Source organism: Cyclospora cayetanensis, unplaced genomic scaffold, assembly GCF_002999335.1.
Source record: "Cyclospora cayetanensis isolate NF1_C8 unplaced genomic scaffold, CcayRef3 CcayRef3_contig_24, whole genome shotgun sequence".
NCBI lineage: Eukaryota > Apicomplexa > Conoidasida > Eucoccidiorida > Eimeriidae > Cyclospora > Cyclospora cayetanensis.
The window spans coordinates 145,194-162,752 of record NW_020312192.1 but is presented as its reverse complement, the minus strand read 5'-3'; the positions used below and the strand labels follow the sequence as shown (position 1 = coordinate 162,752).

The window sequence follows — 17,559 nt, the reverse complement described above, 5'->3', positions numbered from 1 at the left end:
GTGTGCGCTGCTCAATGGCATTCCCTCTAATATTGAAAAAACCCTGAAATAGAGGTGGAGATGGTAAACGTGGCAGACATGTTCTCTTGATGCAATCTACTGGAGCCCACGGACGCTCTCCCCTGGTGATACCGCACCAGCATGTTACTTTTGGCTTCTTCCTTTGTCTCTTCGTAGTTTAGCCCCCGAAACGCCACATAGCTTGGAATAATAATAATGTCTGCAGGCAGTCACCTATATGCGCACCCCTCTTGGGCAGCCTTCTCACTGCTGCGATAGCCAGTGGACTGACCGGGGGCAGGTTCAGGACGCCCCCGTGCATTGTACGCCTCCATAAATTGATATATTTCCTCCGCATGGAGAGTCCACTAATGGCCACGCTTTAGCTTGCGTTATTAAAGGCGATGGAACGCCCTCTTACAACACATATAGGTTTCTCCTGCGTGTATTCTAGGCGAGGTATCCTAACTACAAGGGGCCCCCCTGCATGGTGGGGGCCCCGCCATTTTTGGACCCCTTGACGAACCGGCAATCAACCCGCGAGATTCCAAAAGGAGTTTCCCCTCGTCGACAGCATAAGGGTATCAGCTTTCAGACTTTGGAATAGGGCCGCAGAAACAGGAACAAACGCATCGCAAGCACCAACATCGGCAGCAATAACCACAGGAACCGTTGCACCAGCAGCAACCAGCTCGGCTTCAGTATGGCCCATACCAACGACCATAGCAAAGGCGATGATTTGAGCACCTGGTAGACCTATCTGGGCAGCTGCATATCCCAGGTAGCACGCGCGAGATGGGCACCCCCGCCGAAGAGGCCCCAGAGCGGCTCAAAGACACTTCCCCAGGCATTAGACATGCAGAAGCCTTGGGCGAGCTTGTTGCCCTGGAGCAAGATGCCCCCTATGAGCAAGATGCAGAGGCAGCTACAGCTGCAGCTGCGGCAAGTGCCTTTATTGCAGCAGCTGCAAGTGGAATTACTGCTTCTGCGGATGAGCTGCTGCAGTGGCCGCCTAAGACAATGCTGTGGAGGGACAGGACGCCAGCGGAGATCCTGTCAGCAGCTGCAGCACACCAACAACATTGGCTGCTGCCTCTCCACTGGCAGCAGCAGCAGCAGCTGCTGCTGCCCTTAGGGGAGACTCGGATAGATAAGGCCCTCGGCGGGGGTCTGCCAGCTGCGATGCTTGGCGAGATCTGTGGAGCTGCGGGAAGCGGCAAAACGCAGTTTGCGCTGTCGCTTGCTGCTGAGTGCGTGCTGCAACAGCACTTGATGCAGCAGCAGCAGCAAAGCCTTCTCGCAAACAGGGCCAGCAGCTTTAATAGCAGCAGCAACGCCATGGGAGTGGTGTACTACATACATTCCGAGGGAGCGTTTCCAGCAAGTCGCCTCGGCGAGCTGCTGCACCAGAGATTATTGCGAAGATCCCCCTACCCACCCTCAGAGACCGCATCAACAGCAGCAGCAGCAACGGCAGCCGACTTGCTGCAGCAAGTCTTGGTGGAAGAAATAAACTGCGAAGAGGAGCTTGTCTCGTGCGTGCTGTACAAACTACCGCGGTTGCTGGTCTCGAAGGGCCGCCTGGTCCTCGTTGTGATCGACTCCGTTGCTGCCCTGCTAAAGCCCAGCGCTGCCACAGCAGCAGCAGCAACAACGCACAACAGCAAGCTCGCCCGGCTTGCTGCGCTCTTGAGGCGAGTTGCTGCAGAGCATACCTGCTGTTGCCTCGTGATTAATCACGTCTCCGCTGTGCTTGATGCCTGTTCTACACTTTCTGCCGGTCCTCCTAATGCCGCTGCTGGAGCACCCAGGAGGAAGCATCAGGAGACAGAGAACGCTAAGCGGTGTAAGCTTAGTGACGGGCAGAATCATCAGCAGCCCCATGGATGGCCAATAGCTACTGAGGCTACTGCATCAACAGGTCCTCCCACAGAACTTCGTGCTGCTTTAGGGGAGTTATGGGGAAGCTGTCTTCACTACCGCCTCTTTCTCTCGCGCGTATCTACCCACTGTACCACGGAAGAAGCTGCCGACATGACGGATGCTCCGCAGCGCCAGCAGACATACCGGCCTTTTGGAAGCATGCGATACATGCATTTGCTCTTCGCGCCGCATCTTGCTCCTTCATCCACGCCCTTTGCTGTGACGGAAGCCGGTGTCATTGATGTATGAGCGCTGCTGCATGTTGGACGCTTCCATTGAGCATGTGCAAAGAAAGAGCGAGAGGGTTGCCTTTCCTAGTTGCATGGGTCGATCCTCAAAAACTGTGTAGGGTTCCGAAACTCCGCTGGACGGTGGACAGACAGAAGGAGGGTTGATGTCGCCACGCTTCACACCCTTCGGCATGCCGAGGGGGTGTATGAACGTTCATCCCAGGATGTGGATCGAAGAAGGCTGGGGGCTGTTTGGTTTGTGGGAGTTTCAGGAAGGAGGCAGACTGAGCTAAGCCACTGGCAGGTAAGCGGAGACACCCGGCTATGGATCTAGGGAAGACAGGGGCAGAAGATACATATCTGTCAACATAGATATATATCAGTCTATATGTGGAGAGAGGGGCGGATAAGGTATTTGGAGGATATCATCGAATGTGGAGAGGGTTGTGAGTCATCAGGCATGAATGCAATGCACTCTTGAAAGTGCTGCCAGTTCCCTTATAGGCACAGAGGAGGCCCCTTGAGGAGACCTTTACGACTCGGAGTAGGGGCCCTCGAACACGGGGCCCTTTGCCGCCAGCAGTACCATAGTGTGGCTGAGCCTAATGCTCTCGTCTGCTGCACGTGGTGCTGTGGCAGATAGCCTAGAGGCCGACGGGGGGCCCCGCTGAAGTGGAAGTCCTCCTCATGTCATGGGGAAGCTGCCGCGGATACTGTGAACTCCCCAGGTGGACACCTTCTTTGTCCACATGAGGAGACAGCGGGTGGTGCCGAATAGGGCTGTGTTCTCTGCTATGGGTATCCAGGCTCACCGAGTCCACGTCTGCTGCTGCTGCAGCAGAGCAGCAAGTACCGTAGCAGCAGTACCATAAGTGATCCCATACAGAGTTAGCAAGCTGCAGGAGTTCTTGGGGGCCCCGAGGGGACTTATAGCTACTTTAGACGAAAAGCAGAAGGAGAGGGGACTTTAGTGAGGACTCACAGCGGAGGGTCGAGGGCTGGCCTGCTTGATCCTGCAGAAACGGGGGCCCTTCCGTAGGATTAGTCTCCATAACTCTCTTGGGATTCCAATGAGCGCCCTTTTTCTGAACTAGCTGCTGCAATAGGGGATTTAATGGAAGCTGCTCCGTTTTGGAGTGGCTTGCAGGAGGAAAATAGAGCGCAGTCGGGCTTCCCCCCCTGAGGTGTAGAATGGTCTCCTGCTGCCAGAAGCACCCTGCAGGGAGGTCAGAGGCCTTTGGGCAAGTGCGATCAACGGCAGGCTTTGCTGCTGCACACGCGGCCGGCACCGTGGAGCTTCAGCACACGGGCGGGGTGCAGCAGGAATGGCAGCTGTCCTCCCCCCTTTCAAGGGCTAACACAGGATTAGGGGCCAGCACAAGCCTTCACCAGAACCCGTGGAGTTTCCTGGTGGGCCGGTTGTTTGACTTCTTCGTGGCGTGGCAGGGTGGCGTGCTGCGAAGTCTCAGCAGGCAGCTAGTGGGTGTCCCTGCAGGGCGCTTTACTGGCATGCACGAAGAGCCCTCAGGGATGGCCTAATCCTGTTTGTTCGCAGTGGGCCGCCATCAGCCTAGGGAACCCGTTGTTCTCGTGCCGTCACCCTACCGAAAAATGTGGGGGTCGCAGAAACCCTCTTTTGATCCCAGATGTGTCCCTTGTATTTCGAAAGGACTCGCCAAGGCCCTCGAGGGGGGTTAAAAGAGGCCTTCACTGTGTCGGAGGTCTCCTCCTGACCTAAGGTTCCATGAAGTACGGTTTTGCTGCTTTGTGCCGCAGCAGCTCCTCTGGGTATTGGTGCAACGAGGGAAGGGGCTCTGTAGTTCGCCTGATGGGCGGTGCCCAAGTGGTCCCTGAATAGACACCCGCAAGGCCTTTCTGGGAGTTCCCACCCGTATAGGAACCTCGCGAGCTCCTTGCTGTGCTTCTTGCCTGTTTCCTTCTCACCATCCTGAAGCCCAAGGTCTGTGCTTCCTGCAGCACAAACCGAAACTCTTCGGAAAGAGGCTGTCTTCGCCTGGTGTGCGCTGTGTGTGAGCAGTGCTACGTTGCAGACAAGAACTCGGTTGTCTAAGAGCACAATACGGCTAAGGCTTCAGAATTTAGAGCACCATGAAATCTATTGTGGGCCAACAAATAGAATTTCTGAATAAGCTTGCAGAGAGAGGCACCGAATCGTTTCATTGCCTAAACAACACCACGAACCCTACATCCTTGCGGACCTTTGTAGGTCTGTGCAGCTGCCCTAAAGCCCACACGCTAAGATCGAGCCGTAGTGCACACCCCCCAAGTCATACGCGCAGTTTTTGCTGAGCGTGCTAGACTTCCAGACAATGGACTTGCAGGACTTTTGAGGTGTCCCGCTGCCTCGCTGCTGCAATCGAAGCTGCTTAAGAACCTGCTACAACCGAAAGGCCTATATCTCCCGAGCACCCGCTTGGGCTCACAACAGCTCCTTATCCACAAACACTACGAACAAAAATTGTTACGTGGAATCGGCGCAAACTCTAGGCCCAAAGGCTGATGATTTTTCAGCAACCGATGCAAAGCCTGGTGCCAGCCAAACAGAACCGCAATCGTAACGCCCAGGCTTAAAATGCGCCACAATTTCTTTTCCCTTGCTTTAATAAGCTCCTCCTTAAGCCTCTGCAAGTCATGCACGACCCGAAGGGCAAAATTGAATCCCTATTGCCCAACAGGGGAAGACATATATTAGGAGAAACTGCAGCAAGAGGTAAGGAACAGGACGAAGCTGCATCACAGAGAGAGACACCATACGGCAAGCACGAAAGCAGCACGCAACACAGAAAACACAAGCAAGACGGCGACTCAGGGTGGGAGAAGGAGGCAGGCAAGCAGGCAGGTAACAAGTGCCCACGCAGGAAGCCCTGCAGACGCACACAAGCCAAAGCATCTTCACGAAGAATGAGGGAACTAAAGCAGCGCTGAGCTCTAAACGTATAGTCATTCTAAGGACGAGACAGATCAATGCATGGCACGTACACGCAAGCGGGGTGAGGGGCAGCGTACGGCAAAGAAATGGAGGTACACAGGCAGGGAGAAGAGAGGCTATTGAGCAAGGAGTCAAAACCGTAGGCAGTGGCAAAGAGGGACATAGAGATGAGAATTAATTGGTATAAAAAATCAAAGGGACCGAAAATCAGGGTGGGGAGCATGTTTTTTCTGGATAAGGCTGCGCGCTTCTTCGTCAGCTGCTCCCCTTTCATGAGGGTTGTCTGAGGGACATACACAAGCTGTAAAGCCTCAGTGCTCGGGAAACTTCATAAAAATGCAAATATACATACAAATAGTCGCGCCTGGAAGCACTTAGAGCCTGTGACCCAAGTTGTCGCTGCCTTTGCAAGTCTGCATCTGTTGGTTCAAGTTGTTTATTCACCTTTGAACGAAGATGCTCTTCCAACTCTATCTCCGCTCCCGCTGATTGCGCGATGCAAACTTAAGTAAGACAATTCCACGGGTAGCAGTGTGCAGTGTCATATCATGGGGCGAGACAGCGGCGAACGGCGACAAAGGCACTCAGAAACACTACACCAGAAGCGGGCACGGAGAGGGAGAAGCAAAGCCTACGGAGTACATGAACAAATAAATGTTGAAGACGAAAAGGGGGGAAAGCAGGAAAGAGGCGCCGTAGCTAGCGTACTAAAGTAACAAGCAGAGCGTCATTCAGCGCGAAGAAAAAAGAGTATTTTATTTTCGTGTTATTAAGGAGGGTAAGCACTTAGAGGCAGGCAGCATGGTCGCAGACTGTAACCGCTCCTCCTCCTGCCTGCCATCTCCTCGACCGCCAGCTCTACCTTGTAGGGGTGTTCACCAAATTAGGGGTTCATCGTTTCTCTGCAGAAGTCTGCAATGACGAACTGCCGCCCAAAGTCGAGGAGGAAAATGCTCAAGCGGCCTCCATACCTTAAGGCTTCCCACCTTCTCCTTACCTCGCTTCTCCTCTGCCGCTTGTGCTTCGGCTGAAAGTACCCTACACGCCAACACGAGCCTGAAAGCCTAGTCGTCAGTTCGTACGCACTAAAACCTGTAAGCAAGCCCGAAGCACTTACTCTCAGCGAAATGCAGCACACCGGCCATGTATAAGCTCGGACCCTACACACATACCGATATTGAGTCTCTAAACTTGTAGTCTGGAGGGTCACAAACGCTGCTTGGGCCCTATGCTTTGAAGAAGGAGTACTATGACCCACAAAGCGCCTGCTACTGATATTGGTGCAGCTGGTGCTGTTCCTGCTGCGGTTGCTGCTGCCATCGGTATTCTCCTATTGCCTTATTTTGAAACTCTTGCAGCAGCGGGCAGCTCATGGAAAGGCGTGTGGTCAAGCCTCCAAGCACTAAGGGGTAGGTAACGCCAATGGCTTAGGGGTTGACCACCCGGGTTTAGGGTGCGTTTGACCTTCCAAACATCGAAAGGAAGACAAGGCACAATGGACTCTATAAGCCCCTAGGTAAATCAATAAAAGCATGCTGCATAACATTAGAGAGACCATACTCGAGGAGCGTGCTGTAGTCGCCCCTTTCTATTTCTGCCTGCCTCGCCAATTTTGCCTCTGCCTCACTGCGCCTACACTGTGTCCATCTACCATCTTCCTTCTCCGTCTTCCTGTCTTCCTTCCGTGATTGCTCCTTCTAGGGACTCTTTCCATTCTTCTTGGCGGTCCCTAAGAGCCGACACCCTGGATCCAAAGCCCGGTAAAGAACTCGGCTCATCCCTTTTGGCAGCCTGGCGACTTGTGGTTGGAATAAGGGCGCAATAATGTTAAGCAGTGTGATTTGCTTCGGGGACCCCGTAAGCCCCCTCCTGCATGTTTGCTTTGCCGCACAAGCAGCAGTATGTCGTACTATTTCTATTACTCTTCCTCACCTGCTCCCTGTTTCTCTTTAGGTCCAGCCTCAGGAGACAGGAGCACAACAGGGCGAGTAGAAACCTTTATCGGGCCCCATTTGGTCCTTCTGGGGCCAACAAGGAGGTGAGCCGAGCCACATCATTCTCACTTGCCAGGGACTCCATGCGTGCAGGATTATATTTACTAAAGGCGAGGCCTCCGGGCACTAGCCTGTGGCCCTTTCTCTCTGGGGGGTGCTGGAGACTTTTGTTTGGCTAAGGAAATGAGGTGCAGACAGTAGGGAAGCAGACCGTGTACGTGAAAGCGTTTTTTTGGGAGACAATATATTTTTGTGCAGTGATAAGTATGCATGATCCAAAGAATGCTGCAATGAATGCGTTTTAATAGGCAAAGGCAACCCCTTGAATAGCGGAATGAGTTGTGCTTGTAAGCTATTTATCAAGTGCCCCTGATTTTCTTGATAGGGCAAAGAAAGGGGCTGAAGTGCTTCCTTAGGAGCCTACTATATTCACACCACGTTCGGTGTATGCACATTGCAACATCTCTATGGCATCTTCGAGATCCCTACTTTTCAGCCTCTCTTTTGCCAAGAGAGCTCGTCAAGCGCTCCGTATCTGCCTGAAGCCTCGAAAACTGCAAGCAAAGCCCTGAACCTAAAATATATCTGGCGCAGGAGATAGAAACGGTGCACCAACTAAGAGGGTCACCCGCGAAACCCAACAGGCCCACTCGCACCACTTGTGAGCCTTACATCCTATGTCCTGACATTTTGATCCCTGGCATACAGGCGAACATGAAATGCCTTGAGGCTGGCCACGAGGCTCCTATGTGTTGCTGGAGGGGGACATATTAGGACCTCGCCCCATAGCTCAGGCTGAGACAGCGGCGGAAAACGAGGCCCAACGCAGTCAGCACCCTTTCTGATGTTGAATTTCGCTGGGAAATCAACACAAGAGGAGTCCTCTGGGCCTCTGCAAACCTTTTGACCCTGCGCCATGCAGACCTTTGCGAAGAACTCGCCTACCACTCGTTGCTGCAAGGCCCCCCAAAGAGTCATTTTGGTGAATCAGCATTTGCAAGATGGGGGCCGATAAGACTTCTTTTGAGGAAGATAATGCCAGCTGAAGATCAATTGCTGCGACGAGGAACTGCAATGGCCAGGGGAACACCGTCTGATAAGGGCTACACCATTGCTGCCTCCTTAAACACAAGCTGGTGTGTGCGTACACCACGTGCAGTATGAGCAAGGCAATTTACTAAATTACCTGTTATTTCATAGCATGCCTGCTGCTAAATCATTTCAAGGAGGGTCTGCTCATGAACACGCAAAGCTTATTGGACAGATTTCTCTATAGTTTATTGCAGTAAGTCTATCAAATCCAGCCTAATACAGCTAAACCTCTATACCTTAGTCTCGATCACTGTTTTTGTATCAATAAATAAAGATGAAGTTACCCATTCTCCGCTCAAGTGAGCCTACACTCTGTGAGCGTACATCCCAGCGTGGACACTAGGTGCTTAGCATCTGCCTAACTTCCTCCAAATTGTCTTTCCGCTATAAACTTGCTCTGAATGCATTTTAATGACGCAGAAATAAAAATTGTTGGCTCGTGGAAGAACCTCGCCCAGCCCCAAAGAGCACCAGCTGCATGCGCCTGCGTTGGTCTTTCTTTTTCCTCCCCCTTCCTCCTCCCTTTTAGCTCATTTTTGCGTGCACCTACGCTTCGGGTCCGTCCATCCAGGATGCAGCTTATGTGAATAGATGATTAGACGTACAACACTGCCCTTGCGGACCAAGACCTGGACCCACGGCTCTGATAGTTGCCTCTTCTTGGTGGGCCCTTCCAAGTCCTCCTCCACTAGGTGATATCTGAGGGGGCCTCCATGCTTATGTACTGTGGAGGCCCCTCTCTTGCTTTCCAACTACGTCTTTCTGAGGAGGCCCCGGGCCGAACTGGCAGGGGCCCTTTGAGGGCCCCTCCGCCCCCGCCCTCTCTAAACCCTTTCCTGCACAGACCCACACTGGAGCTATCGCCGCTGGACCGCTGACTTTGTCTGAGCAACATGCAGCGCGGGGTGCCGGCGGGGGCCCCACGTTCCCTTGGGGCCTCCGCTCAGGTGGCTTCCGAACCCCTAGCATGTGAAACCTTGCCCCTTTACTCTATCGACTTGGACGGGGTCTTTGCGAGCCTCAGAGGGTTAAAGGGCCCTCCTGATGTGGATGCGAAGAACAGCAACAGCCCCACCCTCTTGGCGTTGGAGAGCCAGATCCGGGCAAACCCCTTTGACAAGCAGACATGGGATTCGCTTCTTGCTGTACGCAGAGCTTACTGCTGTTGCCACTTTCTTCGCTGGGGCTCACATTCTGTGGTTCTGCGTTTATTGGCTCACTTTCTGAGGAAGGGGGGCAACACCTTCCATCTCATGGCCCTTCACGCAATTTCTGGCGCTGCATCGCCCCCAAGCATCCTCCTCCTCGCCCTACCTGTCTGCTTGCTTTTTGGGTGGGATGGGGAAGGCAAGTCTGCAGATTAGTGGCAATCTCCGGTGTGTTCTTAGGAGAACCCCTCCACGGAGGCCTTCGAACGGGTGCTCGAGATTTTCCCGACGTCTGCGGACTTCTGGAGGCGCTTGGCGGAGTTTGAGCTCCAAAGACAGGGAACGCAAAAGGCAAATAGCGTTTATAAACGCAGTCTTTGCGCGTGTTCGCAACTCGGTAAGTGCAGAAAACACCGAGGCGCCATCCGATAAGCAGTGGAGGGCTAGCCCAAAGGCAGCCTCGCTCTCTCTGTCTCTGTCTCTGTCTCTGTCTCTCTCTCTCTGTCTCTCTCTCTCTCTCTCTCTCTCTCTCTCTCTCTCTCTCTCTCTCTCTCTCTCTCTCTCTCTCTCTCTTTCCAAATTGCTACACACACATACGTCCGCAAGCCCTAAGTTCTTAAGCCGTATTCTGACTTTGGCAGTCCTTCTTGTCTGCCTAATGCTTAACTGGTTGCACGCAAACAAGAGAAGTCTTTGGGGTGCGCGCGTGCCCTTTGTCAAGCAGGCAGCCACGAAAGTGCGTGCTGTCTGGGTGTGGGGTGGAGGGGCTTACGAGCGCCAAACTCTTTAAAACGGACGGTTAAATCTGCGTCTTCCAGGCACCCCTCTTTATAATGGAAAGGTGTAGCGGCTATTTCCGGTGCCGTCTCAATGTAGGGCTGGGCAGTGGGCCTGCTGTGTTTGCGCAGAGCTATGGATGTCCTACGTGAAATTCGTGTATTGCACGGGATCTGTCAGTGACTTTCGCCTGGCTCTCACTCGTGCAGTGGAGATGGTAATTAGCGGAGCTTCCTGTTCTGCGTCTGGGCCCTTCGGTGCCTGGGGCGCTATTTGCAAGCCTGCCCTATCTCAGACCCCGTTGCTGCCCTCCGCGTGGTTAAAGAGATTGTGTAGAGTCGTTTGTTTTGCTGCAGTTACGGTGGGATCCTCGCACGGCTCCTCTTTGGCGAGAATTGCTGCTGCTCCACATTCGAGTGTACAATGCGTCTCTCTTGCATCGGGGATTCACACAAGGGCTTCTCTCAGATTTCACGGGCAGGGTAATTCATCCCGGGAGCCCGTTGTTCCCGTCATTCAGACTAAATGCAAACCCTTGAGCGCGCCTTGCACTGTCGCGCCGCCTCTATTTCCTTTTTAGTCCTCCCATCAGGGTGTGGAAGGGTGTAGTGGGTGATTGCCGCGTTGTTGTCAGGCCACGGGGCCCTTAGTTCCCACCGAAGTCGAACAGAGGGCCTTTAGGACGCCAGGGGGCCCCGGGGGGAAGGCTCTTATCGACGAATACGCAGATCTCAACGTCCTTCGGAGTGCTTTCCAGTCTGTAAGATGTGCAGCAGGGTCTAGCTTTCGGAGTGTGGCGCTCTGCTCTGTATGCGCGTAGCCGCTGTCGAAGCTCGTGTGCGGGCGCGTCTGTCGCTGGTATCGGCTCTATTGGGATGCCCTTTGCTGCAAGGGTCTGTTGGCTCGCGTTTTGTTTATACATATATGTATATGTGCTTATGTGTGTGGCTTGCCGCAGTGTCTGGGAACCGCCATCGCGGGATTGGACGGCGTGTGGGCTGGATACTGCGCCTTCGAGAGGAGTGTCGGTTCAAATCCCCAGCTGAGCGCCAAAATCCTTGCACCATTCGAGCAACGCTTTGCCGATGCACGAAAGGCGCATGCAGTGAGGCCTACAAATGGTTGGGGGTCTATTGTCTAGTGGTGTCAATATACACGTATAAATACATGTGCACACGCATGTATCCAGGGAGCGTGACACAGACACAGCGGCTCTTTTTGTGAAGTATTGAATACGCTCAGGGCTCTGAGTGATTCAACGGTTTTGCGTTCAGGAGCTGGCGCGTCTAACGCGGGATATTGATTGGTTGACTGCTGCGGTACCCCTCACTGTCACCGATAAGTCACGCCAAGTGGGGCCCTTTTTTCCCTTTTCCCTCCATTCTCCCTCCTCTCTTTTACACTTTCTTCAAGAGCCTATATTTACGTGCTGTCCCCGGTTTTGCTCGCACTTCGCCCGTTCATTTTCCAGTCTACGCTCGTCTTCTGGCGGTTTTTTTGATTAGCAGCTGCCTGCCTCCTCTGCTTCTTCCCTTGGTCACAACTCGCGAGGAGTTAAGGGAGAAAGCGCTCTCCTACTAGTGAATGCAGCCTTGCGGTTTTAGCTCTACGTTTTGCGCTCGGGGTGCGTGTGCCAGGCGCATGTGGACGCGTGGCGCTCAGTCTTGGCGTTCGAAAAGACTAACCCTTTGAAGCTGTCTCCCCCCCAGTTCTGCCATCGGGTTTCGCAAGCCTTCCAAACGTGCCTCCTGTCCTGCGCCTTTCACGCGAATATTTGGTTCGATTTCTTCCAATTCCTGCTCGCGCAGCACATGCCCACGAGAGGTACTTGCCGCTGTGCTGTGGGGCGGGCGGCCGGGCTTGAGCGAAACACGTAAAAAGATTTTAAAAAAATTATGGAGAAACCAAACAGTAGCTTTTGAAGGCCTCCAGTAGTTATGATGCAAAGGGTTTCCAGCGTCTCTAAGGGGTCTAATAGAATCTACCGCCACTTCTAGGATGCATTATGACTTTGTGCAGCATCCGAAGTGTTGCGTCGGGCGATCGATAGGTTTCTTCCTGGGGATGGTGAGCCCCCCGTTCGCATTTATTTTTCGCTCCCTCCTTCATCATGGAAGGCTCTTCGTGAGCCTTCCTGCCGCATGCGGCTCCTGTGCTTCTTCCCGTCGCCTAACATATGTCTCTATATGCATAATGCTCCCTCTGCCTCCCCTTTTAGTCTTTCACTTCTTTGCCCACTGGGCTTTGGCGTATTCACGACATGTGTGGCTTGCCCGCTAACCTTCTTTGTCCTGCTGTTTCCCTTTCTCACCCTGTTTTCTCTTTCTGTCTCCCAGCTTCCTGGCACGGTGCTGAGCCACTTCTATGCCTTTTTCACGGTTCTTCTGTCTGTGAGTGGCCGCAGAGCTGCTGCAAATAATTCTGGCAGAGTTTCTTGAAGATCGCCGCTTGACCAAAGCGGCAGACGCGGTTTACAGAAACGCCCTGAGTGCCACTACTCTCATAGGGGCTGGCCCGGAAGGAGGACCCCTTCCTCCCGCAAACTTCAGGACATCCCCAGTTCTCTTGCTGCGTTACCTTGACTTCATAAGGAGGTCATATGTAAGGCTTTAGTGGTCGGAGTTTTGAGCATTCGAAGGTGCAAGTTTCATGGGAACGTGTCGCTGTGCGCAGACTCGTGCTCTCCCACATGGCGTGCGAGTTGCGTAAGCTTTTGTTTTTGAGGACTTGTGGTGTGTGGTACATAGGGTATATCTGCTTGGCGCGCTTGTTTTGAAGAAGTGTCTCAGCTGGAGGGCTGTAGCTGGCAGGTTTTTATTGGGCAGGCACGAACTGAATGGCGACTCACTGGCAGCGAGACCCACGCCCTGGGGGCCCTCAGGAAGGGGGCCCTTCGGTACAGGGCCCACCCGCAATTTGTTGCAGCCTACGCAGACATGCTGCTCGATATGAAACGCCTAGACGGTCCGCCAATTCAACGACCTTTAGCCTAAGCCTTAACCTCAAAACCTTAGAGAGGCCCTCCGCTTCCCCTCTTCCCAACTCTGTGGAAACGGGGATCTAGCAGGGAACATGGCAGGAAAATGCTGAGCTCTAATATCTTGCCATTCGCTCTCGTGCGTTTCTACGTTGGGGGTTTAGGGGCTCGCGAGTTACTTCGTCAGAGCGTCTTGACACTTCAGGCGGAGCTGGGGACCGGCAGTCGCCTCCTTTGGAAGAAGTGGATCCGTCTGGAAGCGCAATACGGAGACGCGTAAGAAAGAGACCTTTGGCAATGGGAATGCGGGGTGTAGGGCTCGGCATTTTTGATATTAAGATATACAACCGTTGGTTCTTTTATTTTATGCTTTTCACAGATCATCTCTCCGCGCGGTAGTGGAGCTGCGGGCGATGCAGCGGCTGAACACAGACTTGGACTTGGGAATTATGGGCTTTGAGCGGCGAGAGGAGCAGTCGGGGGAAGGGGAGGCGGCTTCGCCTGCTGCTATCATAGAACAAGAGACACTGTGCAATCTCCCCCACAAAAGGGGAGCCGGGGAGATGGAGCCCCGAGAGATCGCATGCGCTAAGCTGAACATTAGGAAGAGGCAGTTTATGGGAGGAGGTAAGCTTTCTATCCAGGCCTCCTCATAAGGTGCAGCTAGTGCAGCAGCTGCTGCAGCTCTAGTGGAACAACCGCTACAGCAGTAGCTCCATCGTGGGTACGGGACGATCTGCTGCAACATCAGCTGGCGCCTTGTTTGTTTTTGTGTTCGTTGCTGTATTTTTTTTTGCCTCTCCGTGGTCTCACTTTCCATTGTCTTCTCCCCCGCTTTGTTGCCTCTTAGACTCCCTACAAGATCTGTACGAGCTGTACACGACATGCGATATGGCCCCTAAGACTTCTATGCTGGAGGCTTTGGGTTCCCCGGAAGACACCGAAGCGGAGCGTTTGTTGGGGGCGGAGGGGGGAAAAGGAAGGGTACCAGCAAAAGATGAGGAGGACGATATAGAGGAGGAGGCCCCAGCAGCTAGGAAGGCCGCACAGACAGCTGCCCAGTATGCCATGATTGCACGGCCCGATATAGACAGTATGGCTGCCTTTCACCCTGAGTTATCGATCCTGTACCACCCGGACTCCGTGCAGCAAGCCCCACATGGAGCTGCGAATTCAATGGAAGCCCAAGCAGCCAGGGAGATCCCCATTTTTGCGCCCCCCAAGATTCTTTGTGATATAGTCGCCCTCCTACCCAAGGCCAACGGAAAGCTCTGTACGGAAGTTTTGGCACACGATGTTAAACGCGCTCTTTATTAGAGAATGAAGTGGAATAAAAAGCCAGTTTCTCCAACGTGATTCTGAAGGAGACATGTTATACTAGTTTTCGCGAATATGTGTATGCACATGACCCTAAAACTGTGCTTATATGTATCCTCGTGTCGAGAACTGCATGAATATCTGTTGTCGCATACGCTATTTCGGGCCCCTCTTTGCTTCTAATTGGCGTTGTGCATGCACATACTGAATCCACAAACTTGCTTGTTTGCCGAGGCATAGATGTTTCTCTACACAATATTTGCATCTGTAAGCATGTGCATGTACATATTTCAAGTTTATTTGTATTGTTATATATGCCCACTCATGCGATAAAATACGTTGCTGCAGCTGCGGATCCTGACATGGTGGACTACCTGATGGCCACTTTGCAGGCGACGCGTCTACCGTCGTTTTTTCCCATGGAGCACCGGCCCTTGGTTGTCAAAGACCTCTTGGCCCTGCGGCATTCTCAGTTGCACTGTCTTCAAGCTGCCAGACGCAGAGCGGGAACCGTGAGTACACCACAATCCTCGATCCCTAGCCACAGCCATGCCACGGCGCCAGCAAGCGCGCTGCTTGAAGTTTTGGATTTTGTCTTGAAATTCTTTGCTTTCTGTTTAGAGACCTCTCTAGTATGGGAGGCAAAGTGGCTATTTGAAGGTAAAAGCAAAGATTCTTCTATATTGCTTAGGTGAATGGCTTCTGCTGCCTCTGGATTTGTAGGAAGGACGCAATGAGGACTCAGATGCCCCAGGGGGACATTCTGAACGCGACGAGTTGTCTGATGCATCGTCAGCAGAGGACATCCAGCGTCCGGCACTTTCGCAGCCGGCTAGCCAGCTAGCTGGTCAGGTAGCTGATTTCTCTCGGCCCACACTGGGTACTACTGGAGTGCAAGTGGCCCCTGCCATGTACGGGGCTCCCCACTTGATGATGCCGGCGGATAGTATGATGCAGGCACGCCGCGTGCTGACTCCAGCAGTAATACCTGGAGTACGGCCAATCTGGACAGGCGTGAATATGCTTCCAGGTCACTACACCCATCTTGCAGCCCCGCAGCTGCATCCAGCAGTAGCGCTGCCGTACGGTATCTCCATGGCGGCGAGGCCCATGCAGGGTGTGCCACTGGCGCGGCAGCCACTGCATGTTTGGAGAGTGCCAGAGCAGGCAGCTCGATCCTTTCAACCGAAGAAGAAAACACGCTGATGCAGCGGTAGTTTTCCAACGAGAAACTTGGCGAGCATAGCCAATAACGCACTCATTTTTTCCCCTGGACCTATTTTCGGACCTTTCATTTTGTTAACGCAGGCAGCCTGCAGGTGGGCATCCAAAATGAAAACGAAACTGAAAGAATCAATTCAATTTGCTGGCTTACTGAACAACAGAACTGCCTAAGTTATGAGAAAGTGGATGTCCGTATTTGGCAAATCATTGTACACAGCGGGGCCCAGTAGAAGAGTACAACTAGATTGATAAGGACTGATATAGGAAAGTTTGTGACGCGAATGAAGTGCGATTTACTTCAATCATGACATGATAACAGTCGTCCGGGCCACGCTGAGTGGCTAGAGAAATGCTTCATTCATTATTATTCTTTCGGACGGTTTCAGCCCTGACCAGCAGAGCTGCTTCCGTGGTCTTGCAGAGTCGTCAAACAGGCAGAAATAGGAATTGATTTGGTATATATATGAAAATTACAACAATCATTCATAGTATGCCTTCCACGAAAATGCAGATACAGGGTACCGGCGGATTTCCAGCCGCACTGTAACTGAACAGAGCGTTTGGGGAGGCGGCAGCGCGTGTGCGGGGCCATCAACCATCTTTTCCCTTTAGAAAAAAAATCATTCGTTTATACGCAACTGGATTCTATAATTTTAACAATCAGTAGCCATGAGATTGCATTTCTTCATCATTTGTATTTCTTCATTGGGGATCTGCACGCCGTGCACGGCACTCCGCAGCCATCATGGCGTTGATTCGATGGCGGTCCATGAACCAAAAGATGAACCAGACGGCATTACAGATGAAGATGAAAAAGGAGAGGAAGGAAAGGAAAAATCTGAGGAAGACAGTACGCAGGTTTCATACCATTCCTGTGGATTTCAATGCACATTACACTTGCAAAATACCAAATGCAGCTGAAACAGAAGAAATGGGTATTGTTGGTGATGCATCCACCATAATGCACTGACACATAATTTGAATCGGATCAGATTACTCTCTCGCAACCAAAAACCTGGAGGGTGAAATTGGTCACAGAGAGCAACTTCAAGCACAAGACGCAAAAGCGGTGAGTTTGCCTTCCCCCATCACCAAGGCTACTAAAAGCTGTACCTATGTTGATGCAACAGGAACATGAAGCTGAGGAGGCTGTAGAAAAGATCGAGGCGAAGCCTCCTGCGTGTTCGGTACAAAAGGTAAAGGGGGCAATTTGGAGGGAGGTGACATTTCTCTGAAGGGCAATTTTGGCTTTCTATGCTGTTGGGTTGACGACAGAGCGGCAAAATCCTCGTGGCCAGGGATCCCATGGATGTCCTCTCCGTTGGCCCTTTTGCCGCTACAATAACAAAGAGATATTTTACAGTGCATTATCCAGGTAGTGAAAGCGCTCGATCGCGTGTGTTCCCTGTATGCCTCACCGCTCCATCAGACCACCCAGAAGCGCCGTTCATCAAGTTTCCTATCATAGAAATCAAAACCCCGATTGAAACCCTTAGGAGAAGCCGTAGATGTACGTCTTTGAGGCCACACGGATCGTGTGATCTGAGTGGGTAAAAGATCAACAGGCTTCAGGATGTATCATGAGGATTCTCCGAGGGTGCTTTGTACAGAAACAAATGCAGAAAGAAAGTAAGTGATGCGGTTTTCCCTCCGAGGTTACAATTGATTCGGGGCTCAATTCTTCATGGACGCATCACAGTGAATGGATAAAGGACATATACAAAGCCATTTTTTGCATAAACACTGGCGTGCAAGCGCCGGAGGGCCAGGAGGCAGAAGCCCCGACAGGTACCCGGAGGCTTCCTTAACCCGGCCTTCTAACTTGCGCCGACTCGACTGTGCACGCAGAAAAAGGAAACGCCGTGTCGCTACCCGCCAAAAGCACAAAAGTGCAGGTACATTGCCACCAGAAGTACAATGTGATTGA

The 17,559-nt window shown here is 52.6% G+C and overlaps 2 protein-coding genes across 2 annotated transcripts; both read left to right on the top strand.

Moving 5' to 3' along the window:
* The first annotated feature begins 795 nt into the window (after window positions 1–795).
* Window positions 796–2,172, top strand: LOC34617777 (DNA repair protein XRCC3). Its single transcript, XM_026338208.1, has one exon. The coding sequence runs from the start codon at window positions 796–798 to the stop codon at window positions 2,170–2,172; it is 1,377 nt and encodes a 458-aa protein (XP_026193993.1).
* A 6,910-nt stretch (window positions 2,173–9,082) lies between these two features.
* LOC34617775 lies at window positions 9,083–15,614 on the top strand. Its single transcript, XM_026338207.1, has 15 exons — window positions 9,083–9,334; window positions 9,578–9,734; window positions 10,246–10,331; window positions 10,749–10,874; window positions 11,073–11,219; window positions 11,389–11,466; window positions 11,752–11,938; window positions 12,134–12,181; window positions 12,519–12,715; window positions 12,862–13,078; window positions 13,256–13,367; window positions 13,471–13,718; window positions 13,942–14,364; window positions 14,757–14,911; window positions 15,132–15,614. The coding sequence occupies exons 1-15, from the start codon at window positions 9,083–9,085 to the stop codon at window positions 15,612–15,614; spliced, it is 2,916 nt and encodes a 971-aa protein (XP_026193992.1).
* Window positions 15,615–17,559: the final 1,945 nt, after the last annotated feature.